Here is a 13,456-nt window from a genome sequence, read left to right as displayed (position 1 = left end):
CCAGCCCAGGTCCTTCCCTCTGCACTGCCTACTACTGTACATGCACATTCATATGCTCATCGTCAGGCTCTCCATGACCCTCGCACACACACACAAACACAAGCACAGTCCCCTCATCCTGCTGTCACCCACACACTATAGCCAGCTGTCTCTCACCCTGCTGAACATCTCCTTGCACTGTCTTACTCCCATCATTCCATTCTCACCTCACCCACACATTCCCACCAATAACTCGCAACCTATCTGGTATTCTTCCTCCAGATGGATGCCTTCCATGTTTTTCCTGGCAACCAGCTCCCTCCTATACTGTCCATTACAACCTCTCATAAAATATATATTTTGATCTATATATGTATATATTAGCTCAAAGAGCCAGCTATACATGTATATACAGCTATACACAAATAACACAGTATTGAATATAGGTGCCCAACTTTTCTTATATATACAGTAGAATTTAACTTGCAGGAAATGTGTTGCTTTGTTGGATTTGTTGCAGATGTATTGGTTACATACATGAATTGTAGCTACAGTTCTGCAAGCACAAGTATTAGTTTTGTTGCACTTTGATTATTAAGTCAACAGTTTTATATGAATAATTGCTGTAAACCGTATGTGAGCTAGAAATGGAAAGTGAATGTAATAAAATCAATTTCATATAATATACTAGTTAAAACATCTGGCAGACAAAGGAAACAAGATGTGAGAATTTGCTGTGCATTCAAAGGCCACATCTGTGTATTTTTAAATCCTTGTAGGTTCAGTTATTTAATTTGCAGTTAGGTTCTTAAAGTATGTTAAGCTGGTTCCCACTAATTGTCTAAGATGTACGTTTTTGTATTGTTTAATTAGAACAGGATAGAGGGAAACACATTCTCCGAAGATGTACGAGTTAATTCTCCCCCCAGGTGAAATTCAGTTGGAGCAGTCCATTAGTATGACATGCACTTGGGAATAATGCTGCCCATTGGGAATGCAAGAACATTCTTAAATTGGTTGATGCACCAAAATACTTTCATAAATCGTACATGTCACACAGTTCCACTGACTATACAGATCTCAAAAGGGCAGTTTCAAAAGAAACATTATGTAGCAAACATGCATTTTTACATCTAATACTACCCTAGGATAAAGAAGGTTCTCGGTTTGCTTGCCTTCCATTACAGGAACTCAATAACAGTTGCACTTCCTGAAAAAAAGTGGTTGTTTACTAACAGGAAAGAATGTCCTGGTCAAATGACCACAAAAGTTCAAGATAATCAGAAAGTCTTGCAATCAGAGATCTATTTACCCTAGTGTAGTTACAGATATTGAGCCCTGTGTGTCATTGTGTTTTCCTTCGTATCCAGTTATTTTCATTTCATTGTTAGCTTGCGCAGCACAATGTTGTTTTCATTTCATTTGCTCCTTTCGTTTGGTTCCCAAAGTTCACATTTTTTGACACATTAAACCTAATTTAGAAGTAAAGTCTTCTAACCCTTAACGACTGTCTTCTAACCCTTAACAACCGTTGTCCAGAATGTAATGTTAAATAAGACACTTTACAAAATTGACAATAATTACATGAATCTGTTTATCATAGAATGTATTCAAATAAATAACTTTCAAGTGGCTTAAAAGAATGCACACATGAAAGTAGAAGAGAACTTGTTAAATTCGTTTAAATTAATCCATAGTCGTTTTGTTTGTTAAGTTATTGGTGAACTACTGATAATGTCAACTCTGCTTATTGTCACAATTTATGCTCAGTCTCTCTGAAGTGATGTTAAACAGCATCCCAATTTTTTATTTCATACAGTACATTTAAAATCAGAAAATGGCAAACCACAAAACACTTGATTTTCGGTTTATTTATTTATATTTTAAAATTTTGTTTGTTTTAAAAAGAAAAAAAAAACTGTATTTGACTACATTGTATAGCTTAGTACCAGTTTTGTGGTATGTGTTACAACATGGTACACCATATATTGCTTTGCCCTGGATTCGCAAATGATTTTAGCTCAGAAAACAAGGAAACAACCATTTGACTGTATTTGACTCATTGCAACGAGCAATATCAGAAACTCATAAAATGGATAGGTGATCCCAATTTTTTATTTCATACAGTACATTTAACCCACACAAAGTGCTGTGCTGGGGGGTTGAGAACTGCTGTTCGATCTTATAATCCAGGGCTGGCAATATAACGTCAAGCAATAATGCGATCGGTCGAGCAAGGTTCCAGCTGCAGTTGGAGCCTTGTCACATATTCGAAATCACTGCGCTGCCTCACATAATTTAAAGTACCAGTAACTAGCTTGTTTAGAGTTACAGATGTACAGTAGCTATAAAACTGAGTGATCAATTACCAGCAAAAAAATTCTAAAATTAATAAGTAGACATGTCGATTTGGATGAAGAACAATTAAATGAACTGGAAGACAGCAAAACAGAAAGAAAAAAAATCTAAATAAAAAATAAATTTGCTATCTTTCAAGACTGGCTGAAACAAAAAAAATGAATTGTCTAAACTGTGGAAAATGCACATTTTAAGAAAATCTTTATAAAATTCTCAGATATTTCTATGGAAATGCTCATGAAGAAGAATAAAACATTTCAAGCTACATTAGACTCCGAGTTGGAATAAAACTGGGGAATACACTCAGTAATTCAAAATCTGTAAAAATATACCAAGGTAGCAAATCCGCTGAATTTAATACCTGCAAAATTTCCCTTTTATACGGTACTCACTCACCCCAAGTGGTCCCTTTATTAGTGTAAGGATATTTAATTTAAAAAAAACTGTGTTTTTTGTCTTAACAATTACTTCTGTTTTTTTTTTTTCAAATCCACAGTTTCGCCTGGGTTATAAATGCAATAAGGCCCTTCAGGGTGTTCGTATATGTCGAATATACAGACTTCTCAGGGTTGGAGGCACTCAACTTCATCTTGGGTCGCACAACTCCCCGATGCGTTTGTATATTCAACATACACGGGCGCCTTGTCAGGCCTACATACACAACACCATGACTGCCTGAGGATACTTTTGCCTGTGACTCTACCTGGAGCTGTTTTTTCAGTTCAGGTACCTCGTACACAGAAGCAAACATGGTCTGTAAAACATATAACTTTTTATTTTTTTAATTAGGCTCATGTATTTGTGTAAGTTTCAGTATTTAAGTTACTGCTAGGTCTTAAATGACATTAGTGTATTTTCCCTCCGGATTGATTTGGAAGAGACATTAAACATAGTTTGAACGATAACATTCAAAGTCCTTTACTAGAGATTAAAGCCCTTGGAAATCTCTGATCTAATTTCAAATTAATGTTAATAATAGTTCTATTATAATATAATAATTTCTTTATATATAGCGGTTTTAATAGTGGACCACCATCACAAAGCACTTCACAGAGGTAGGCTGCAAACCGCATTACATGCAGCGTCACTTACAATAGGACATTGACTTAACATCTCATCCGCAGGACGGAGCGCAAGGAGGTTAAGTGACTTGCTCAGTGTCACACAGTGAGTCAGTGGCAAAGGTGGGATTTGAACTGCTGACTTTCTAGTTACAAACACTGGACTTTAACCACTGGACCACACTGCTCCATTTCGTTGGGAACACGCTTTTGTTACAAGTAATATAGACAATTGCATGTGTTGTGAAAGTTAGATTATACAGTTTAACCATATGCATAAGAAAAAAAACTCTGTAACAAACCAACAAAGTTATACAGATAATACATCATATAAAATATAAATGAATGGAATGGCAGCAAACCCTGTGATACCTAAGGATCATCATGTTTTAAAATGAAAATACAACTTTGATACAACATTGATTTCTTTCAGAACTACACTGTATAGCGAATGGATGTGCATTGCTTGGAAATGCATGGGATTATTTTGTTGGCTAGTTACTGTAATGATTAGGAGTCATTCAAAAATGTATATCTGTTCAAAGCAGAAAGCAAAGGTCAATGACAATATTTATGAGGTTTAGGAATTAATCAGATTTGTTTTAAGCTACCCCACTCTCACCCCCCCGTTAATGGCTGCTTGAGAATATTTTAGGAATATATAAAGGGATTGCACCAGAAGCAGGCTTCAAGTTTCACAGGTTATCCGTTGTTATGGTTACAATAGACTTGAAGGATTAATGAATTGGCAAAAGAGCCCAGCTAGAGCAAACATGTTCATAGTCCAAAAATGTACAACTAAAGATTATAGCAGTGTGGTGAAATCTTCATTAAAAAAAATCTTAGCCACAGGGGTAGTAGAGATCCCAGTATAAAATATTCTTTTGACACCAAACTGTTGTGACTTGGAGATCAGAATACTATACCAAATATAAAAACCAGTTTAAAATATCAAGTACATTAAAAATAATACCAGAAAAAAAAAAAATCCAGACTCTCTTTACATTGTTCTTCCCTGAAGTTATGTAATGATTTACAACCACTTCAAGGAGCCCGGTGTGAAACATTTTAAGATTTGTCTTAACAACTGTAATCCATGCAAGATTAAAATCAAGTCATAGGCAGAAAGCAACAGGAGGTTGGGGTAATAATTTATAGAGGGCATCTAATCTAAATTCCATGTATGCTTGACAGATTCTGTGTTATTTTTATTAAAATACTGCCAAACCTCTTTTCTTTTCACCAAATGTAATTTGCCTGACCTTTTATATTGGCTGTTAACCTACTGTAGTCATGATATGAATATTATAATACAAAGCATTAGCATATGTGCATCTAAAAATATGACTATCGTTTTTTGAATTGAATTCATCTTTTCCTTTAGCCATTTATTAACACATAGGAAAAATGAAGTTAGAGAGCTGGTAAATCCTAGCAGACTCTAGCCATGGAGAAAAGGACTTTCCAGCAATAGCAGACCATCCAGAAACTGCAAACAATCAAGGATTATACAGCTAAAGGTAATCTAAGAGGCCCAAGTCCAAATTTTAAAAAAATGGATGTTTCAAAAACTGCATGTAGTTATATTTCATACTCATTATTTCCTGTTTAAGATATGATAAGCATATTTGTTTCAGGCCTGTGCATGGCTGATGAGCCCCTACTCTTGAAACTCTGGGTACTGTAATTACATAAGGGATGGATACCCTAACTTACATAGTTTCCTAGTTCTGTCTGCAGGATCACATTAGGTTGTTTACTCTGTGGCAGATGAAGTCAGTTGGATCCTCCTCCAAATACATATTGAATGAAACGCCATGGTTTCCCCTCAGAATAAATAACACACAAAAATAAGTTGTGCTGTATCTGCCTTCCATTTACTTCTACAGCTATGGCCAAAAGGTTTTGCATCATTAAATTAACAAATTAACAGAATTAACAAATTTTCCTTCATAAAGTCGAATGAAGCCTGCTGAATAATCTTATGTAAACATATTGAATTACATACCGCTTAGTAGTTTTCCACATAATTAAAAACTGACAAATTGAAAAAGGTGACATTTCAAAATCTAACATGAAATACTGTACTATTATTATGGCTTCCGGTGAGGTTTGCAGGTATAATTTTGTAGTTTCTTTGATTACATGATGTCAGATAAAAGATCTAAATTATGTTCATATTTTTTTTTTCTTTTATTATGTTGCAATCCTAAAATTATAGGTAATGCAAAACTTTTGGAAATAGCTGTACACGTTTCTCCTACAATTCTCAATCTACATGGCAAGTCATCTTCCATTAATAGGGAAAATAATTAAATAGCTCTGCTTTAAGTCTACGGTGCTAACATTTGTATCCATACATTGTAATTAATCCTTTATTTAGGTATGTCCCTTTTAAGAAAACAATCTCATGTGCAGTATACTAATTTGACCAGCAGAGGAACGTGGGTAGTAGTTGGTGCTGGGGTAGGAACGAGGTTGCAAGTTGCATGTATGTTATCATGTTTTACAATTAACAGTGTTTATGTAATTTCCCAACTGCTGGTTGTTTTCAGGTTTGGATGAAATACTGTGCATCTTATTTAATCTTAATCAGGTCTTGAATGAATCTATCATCTCGGAGAAACACCCCAAAACTGAAGAGTTTACCCTGCACAATTCCTCACAACATGTGCCCCAGTGTCATTTAAAAAAGACTAATGGGGTTCATGTTCAGCACTAAATCCTTGCTAATAATCTATTATCTTTTCTTTTTAGGTTTACTATGTTGTGAGCGTTACAAAGAATAACCATTTTTGTTAGTGATGAAAAACAAAAAGTATAATTCAGTTGTATAAAGAGACAGGGTTCGATTCATAAAACAACATATGTTAATAATGTTAGGTTATTATTATAACCCTGTTTCCCTGAAATAGAAATGTAGCCATTACCAAATAGGTATTTATCCTAAAGACCCTGATAACCTGAATAAGATATATCAAAGCTGTATGTCAGAGAATGTGATGCAGTCGTACCCGCCCCCAAGGGCATAACTGGACTGCAGACACAGTCATCGTCATCAATTTTCCTTCAGGACTGCTAAAATCATGGACACAGCGACCTTGAAGGTTAATGGTTCCATTTCTATTTCAGGGAACCAGGGTTATGATAACGTTCCCTATCAGGTATGAAATATAATCATTACCTAATAGGTATGAATACCAAAGCTGTCCCAAGGCAACTAGCTACGGCTAAAAAATTGAGGCAGAAACTGACCTCTGGGCCTATTTGTAAGGGTTAATGTGGAATCTGCCCTTAATACTCTAGTTCCAAAGCCAGGATTTTGTGGATCCACGACAATCAGTTTGTAGAACCTAGCAAAGGTGTGGGGAGTAGCCCACACCAGTACATTGAAAATTTCATTGACAAATGCACACTGGAATAAAGCCCACAAAGTTGCCATGCCCATGGTGGAATGGGCAGTCAGCTTTCTGGAGGGGGTAAGTTGGCCAGCTCATAGGCAGTCCTGCATGTGTCTGCTATCCATTTGGACAGCCTCTGTCTGGACAAGGCTTGACCATGGATCTCAGAGCGAACAACACATCGTGGACTGCCTCCAACTTGTTGTCCTGTCAACGTATCACGCCAGGGACCAGATTGGGCAGAGCGTATGGAGCTGCAGCTCCCGGTCAGACTGGAAGGAGGTAGAAAGAAGCCTCCAATTCCAATTCCTGGTTGACATGGAATGCCAACATAGTGTTTGGCAAAAGGCAGGATCGGTACGGAGCATAACCCTTGTCCTGGCCTCTATAAAAATGAAGCCGGTTCTCACTATGGATTAACCCTGCACCTCGCTCATCAGCTTTGAAAAGGTGACAAAAGCGAACAGTCGCTTGACATTTCCACTTCAAGAGTGCATTGAGCACCACGTTTAACCTCCACTACTGACTGATCGCGGCTGTGATGAATTTAATTTGACTTATTTTTTTGCTCTGTGATTGTTGTTGTCTTTGTAATATGCTTTTTTTTTTTTTTTTTTTTTTTTTTTTGAATAGACCTGTAGGACTAGTGCTGTAGGGCTAAGATGCAACACCCTCCTGCCGCTCACACACTGACATACAGACGTGTTTTTCTAACTTTTTCTAAATCATTTGGAAACCGGAATTAGACTCAAAATACCTGGTTCCAATACAAGATACCCTGGTCGAATCCGATTCACTGAAGGCGCTCAAGGGAAGCTGTTCCCCATTGGTCAGTTCCCTAGCTGCCAAGCGACAAAATCGCAAAAAATTGACACCAATCCAATTTTCTTCGCACCGCTTCAGTGTCGCCCGTCGCATCGCAGGCAGTGTGAACGGCTGGTATAAAAAATACACGAGACTGCTGAACATACAAACTGCATATGCAAACGCAAAAAAACATTGCAGGGTTTTTTTTTTTTTTCAAAAGTGGGATCATCATTTGTGATTTTGTTTATGTTCTTCTATATGTAGGCTCTTTCTATTTTTTTTTTTTTTTTTTTTCTAATTGGACCAACTGGGATATGAAGCAAATGTTAATGATTATTAAATCTTGGTGGTTAAAGGTCATCTAGTTCATTTCTAAAAATAAGCAAAAATTAACACAGTATTGTACTGACACTCTGTGGAATAAACCTTAAGACTCAGTGAGTCTCAGTGTCCCTTTCTTGAACAACATACTTTATAATAATGAATGGTGTCTCATCAAAGTCACTTCTGTGTAGGCTATGGATTAAATGCTCCATTGCAAGTTTGGAATAAGACTGATAATAATAATTTATGAAAAAATACTTTGAAGAAATTATTTATACTAAATGTGTGTTGATACATGACTGTATGTAGCATAACTGGGGGAAAAAACACACTACAACTCTATCTGATACAGTTAGAGAATACCCACTAAGTGCTTGCCTTTGACTCTGCTTCAGCAGGAAATAATTAAACGGTGCTTAGTAATTCCATATTGCCTGTGTTCTTGCCTTTTTCTTAATTAGTAGTAGCTGCATAAATCAGTGAAGTATTAAAGCCCATACAATTTTGCAATGACCTCTTTTTAGGAGGAAAAACAAATTTGTCTGCCTTTAATCTGCCTCCTGTCATTTATAATGCCAATAGGTTAGAAGGATGTTAATCCCCTGGCTGCTCTGTGCTGGAGGGCAAGGCAGGCAGAATATACCTGCCTCTCACCTGACTGGCTAGACGTAGGGGGTCAGGTTTCCCCTGAACAGGTGCAGAACCTGTCGTTTACTTAACTAGCTTGTCAGCTGCTGCTCTGGAGCAATTAAAGATTGTGTTGCTCAGCAGGAGGTTGCCAGGTGCAACTGGTCCTGTGAGGAGCCACGCAGCCACAAAAACAATCATGTTTGAATGCAAAAGAAGCCCCTGTCAGCCGCCCAGGCAGTCTTTGGGCTGTCACTCGCCTCATTTCAAAATGGGGTTGAGAACAAGAAGGGGGTTTATCAGTCAAAAAGAAAGGGAAAAAAAACTCCCTCCACATTTTCTCTCTCTTAATAAATAATACAAAATCAAATCTCTTAGGTTTTGATGATTCAGGTTTGCTGATTCATCCTTTTACAGAGTTGTTCTCACTCAGCTGGAACAGATCATCCCTAACAGTGGGAGTTGATCTGGCTGGTAATAGGCTCTGGAAATCCATTCTGAATTTAGTTACAGGAGCAGTTTTTACAGAAACACCTGCGAAAGCAAACGTGTATTTTGTTTAAAAATAATGTTTGAACTTATTATAAATCACAAAAAGATTGTACTTATGAACAACTATTAAACATGAAAATAACTATATTTTATTTTAGTTTTTATTTAAGAACTATACCCTATGTTCTATACACAGGACAACACCATTTAAAGTCATCTTACTTGATTGTCACCACCAAAGAGATAATACATTGTAATAGTAATTTTCCTTCTTAAAGTAAGAGATGTCTGGTGCACTGTACTATAAAGAGGGAGCTTTACCAGGTATTATGGCAGGGGGATGAGTCTCAACATATCATTCACTTTCACAGGGGGGAAATATTCCTGAAAGGCACAGCAGCAGCACATTTCAAGTTACCAGAGTGTTATTTACATTTTAAATGCATATGCAAATACGTTACAATAACAAAGGCATTAACTGAAATGTTTATTTAATTTAAGGATATCATTATTAAAGTGTTATCACTTAACACAAGAAGAAAACAAGCAAAGTGTTTTGAGTTTGCTCTGAAATATATAATTTTTCTGATCCGGAAGTGAGCAGAGTAGAAAGCTCTGGCCCTCCCGTTCACACTCTGGATCTGTCAGAAGGGAGCCGTCATCTGCCAGAAGGCAAGTGATGTTTTTGCAGTCTCCCTTCTTTTCCAATGCATAGAGTGTGTGCTGTGGCTCCAAACACCTCCCAGAACCACTGGAACTGCAGGTCCAGCAAGGTGCTTTTCTTCTCCTCCTCATACGCGCTCTGCTCGAGTTGGTCCCAGCTAGCCAGGCGGCTCTCCAAGCGAGTCTCCAGATGAAGGCGGAGACATCTGAATGTTGTCAACGCCAGATGTCGACCTGAGAAAGCTGAATGGTCAGCTCCCTCAGGCATTGTTGGGGGGGGGGGGGGGCATATTTTAAAAAATCACATAATTGGTCCCCTCAAAGGGGTCCACAAAACTCCACTCAACCACGTCCTGCCCTGCCATGGTAGATGGTGGATGGTAGATGGTAACCTGGCAGCAGAAGGACAGAGGGGCCGGTCCTTGCAGCCCAGGGGGATGGGGTGGATAGATGTTTTTATCTCCCCCAGGGCCTGCAAGTGGGGCCCGATGGGTTGTCCTTCAAAAAACGTGGGACGTTCAACAGAACGGCCCTTTTGTGCCTAGGCCCGCAAGCAGATTAATGAGGATAAGCATCCCCGCCACAGTGAGATCCCTCTCGATTGTGATGTTGGCGGCAGCCTCCGATTTCAGGAAGAACACAGCCTTCCTGTACATTTTGGAGGCCCCACCACCTTGGCCATGGCCTTAACAAATCCCTCAATCGAGAAGGTGTCTCTGAGGAGGCACCTGACCCTGTGCCTCCTCATAATGTTCTTGAAGGGGTACAGAGTGTCTGCAGCCACCTGCGGCCATCTTCTGGAAAACAAAAGGGGGTGCTAACAAAGACTATCCATTAACTATTTTTTTTTTTTTTTTAAATTGTCAAAAAGACTGCAAATTTAATTCTCAAAACAAAGGGGGGTGGGGGGTGGTACAAAGCACACCGCCCAGAGCCCACTGGTCGACAAAGGCCTTCATATCACCAGCAGACTCCTCGTAGACGTGCTCTAACTTAACCCGGGACTGGACCAGGGCCCTGAACATGACTCCACAGTCAAAGAGACCATCCTTTTTTAAATAATTGGGATTTTTTTTAAATATACTATTGAGGAGCTCAGTAAAGTGTGACCTCCCAGTAGTTTTTTTTTTTTTTTTTTTTTTTCTGAGATTTCTATTTTTATGTACAGAACAGGTAAATACAAGCTTGGAATATTTAACAAAGCTTGGTTGTCAGTTCCTTGGCCTTTGCTTTTTCCAGCTTGGCGACACGGGCTGTGGATTTCGGGCCCATGACGTTTCCTCCCCAGTGACGGCTAATCTCATCATATATGTCATTGTACTTGGTCTTGACAGCTTCCACCAGCTTAGCCAGAGCTACCTTATCCTCAGGGTTGATCTGTGTGAAGGCAAAGGACGTGCAGGTCTTCCTGTGAAGCAGACGGTCCAGCCTAGCCTTGCCCTTGACAATGCAGTATGGAACGCCCATCTTATGGCACAGTGCAGGCAGGAACACAACCAGCTTAATGGGATCCACGTCTTGGGCAATGACAACCAGCTGAGCCTTCTTGCTCTCCACCAGAATGGTGACAGTGTTCACACCTGCTCTGAGTCTCTTGGTAGGGGTATCTCCTCTCACAAGCCAGCAGCCTCTGCTTCTTTTATGCTTGGTCTCTGACCCGTACTTGAAGGTCAGCTTTAAGAACTGGGTTGCGGTTTGGCGGGCCAGAGCCGAGGTGAACTGGTTGATTGAAGGTGATACCTTCAGCCTTTTGTACAGGATGGCTTTCTGATGCTGCAGCCGGATGTGGCAAGGCCATTTCACAAAGCGTGTCAGATCAGATTGGGCTGGATATCCTGGGCCAGTGCCATAGTTCTTGGGTCTCTTCTCGAACAGGGGGTTGACGACTTTCTTGGCAGCATGCTTTTTCAAGACGAAAGAGGCAAGTCTCTTTGAAGAATCATTTTGAATTATCCAAAACTCATCAAAGTCCTGCAGTTTCTCAAGTTTCTCAAGTTTCATAGTTTTAGTTCTCATACTTTTGCATCTTATTAAAGTAGCAAAATGTTAGGTTACTTACCGTAACCCTGATTCCCAGAAAGACCACCAACCAATACTTTTGGGATATGTCTGCCTTAGGTAGGTATTCGCTGAGCGTTTTATGTCAGAGCTGCCGATAGGCCCGTCCGTGGAATGACGTCCTTTGTCCCGCCTGCCGAGGGAATAAGTAGTTGCTCTGTAGAGCCCACTTCCTCTTTTGCATCAAACCCACAAATGTGAGTGATGTGACCTTGGTTTGGTGGTCGTCTTCTCTTTCATGGAACCAGGATTACGGTAAGTAACCTAACCTTCTCTTTCAATTTGACGACGACCACCAACCAATACTTTAGGGAAAGTATACCGGAGTCATTGCAATGGAGCTTGAGTGGACAGCATACAAGGGACGTCTCGCTACCGCCAACTAGTGTTGGTGGAGCACACGTGCACCCTCAAGGACCCTTGTGCCTAATGAAGGCATAGAGGGATCTGCCACACTGATTCGGCAGAACCTGGTGAATGTATGCGAAGTAGCCCAGCTAGCCACAGTACAAATGTCAGTCAATGAGGCACTTCGAAAGAACGCCTATGACTTGGCCACCCCTCTAGTAGAATGCGCAACCACCCTCTCTGGTAGGGGTAGGCCAGCCTTGTTATAAGCAGTTGATACTGTATCCACAATCCAGTGGGCCAGTTGCTGTTTCGAGAGGACTTGCCCTAGGGTCCCTTCACCATAGCAAATGAAGAGCTGGTCAGATTGACGCAGCGGCTTCGACCTAGCCATATACTCTTTCAATGCCCTCACCATGCAGAGAAAATTCAGTTTCCTATCCTCCTCTGAATCAAAGGGAGGGGGTTTGGAAAGCCTCTATTCTGACTGGTTCAAGTGGAAAGCATAATCACCTTGGGTAGGATTGCAGGGTTCGTGCACAACAATAGCCTGTTTCCTTTATCTCAGACGCATATATAGGAACTGTGCACAGACAGAGCCTGCAGCTCACTGATCCGCTTAGCAGAGGTGATGGCCAATAAAAAGGCTGACTTCATAGAGAGATATTTCAGCTCTATGGAATGTATAGGCTCAAACGGGGCCTTAATGAGAGCCTCCAGTACCACGTCTAGACTCCACTCGGGGAGGGTGTCCCTTCTAAGAGGACACAGTCGCTGAGCACCCTTTAGAAATTGAGTCGTCAGAATATGGGCTCCCGGAGAAACTGAGTCTATAGGGATGTGGCATGCACATATAACTGCCAAGTATACTTTCACTGTAGAGGGGGAACTGCCTGCCTCTAGCAGATCTTGCAGAAACTGTAAAATAATTTCTGTGTGGAAGTAGATAGGGTCACTTCTGGAAATACCATTTGTAATCCATTTGTAATCATATAATGCTCTTGTGGTGGAAGCTCTAGCATTCTACAGTGTACTAACGACCACATCTGAGAGCCCTAAGGTGGACAGATGATCCCATTCAGGGGCCAGACCCACAGCTGGAGTCTACCTGGTTCTTGGTGCCAGAGGGTGCATGAATGAGGAGATCCATGCGCAGAGGGATTTGAAGCGGGCTTATGCAGCTGAAGCACAGGTGACTTATGACCCTGCATTGCCAAGCTTGTCCACGCCCTCTAAAGAAGGAAGCAGGGCCGCTTGCTTCAACATACTGGGTGCTGACGCCAGACAGTCCCAGGAGGAGCATACCTCCTCTATGAAATTGGAGAACGCTGGGAAGGA

The 13,456-nt window shown here is 40.2% G+C and overlaps 1 protein-coding gene across 1 annotated transcript; it reads right to left on the bottom strand.

Moving 5' to 3' along the window:
- Positions 1-10,906: 10,906 nt before the first annotated feature.
- Positions 10,907-11,713, bottom strand: LOC121313919 (60S ribosomal protein L7a-like). Its single transcript, XM_041246699.1, has one exon. It carries the CDS (start codon positions 11,711-11,713, stop codon positions 10,907-10,909), a length of 807 nt encoding a protein of 268 aa, XP_041102633.1.
- Positions 11,714-13,456: the final 1,743 nt, after the last annotated feature.

This window comes from Polyodon spathula, chromosome 4 (genome assembly GCF_017654505.1).
Source record: "Polyodon spathula isolate WHYD16114869_AA chromosome 4, ASM1765450v1, whole genome shotgun sequence".
Classification (NCBI taxonomy): domain Eukaryota; kingdom Metazoa; phylum Chordata; class Actinopteri; order Acipenseriformes; family Polyodontidae; genus Polyodon; species Polyodon spathula.
This window is presented reverse-complemented; position numbering and strand designations above follow the sequence as displayed.

What these genes read in the sequence shown, in the direction of transcription:
- LOC121313919 (XM_041246699.1), bottom strand. Translation starts at nt 11,713, where the DNA reads ATGAAACTTGAGAAACTTGAGAAACTGCAGGACTTTGATGAGTTTTGG.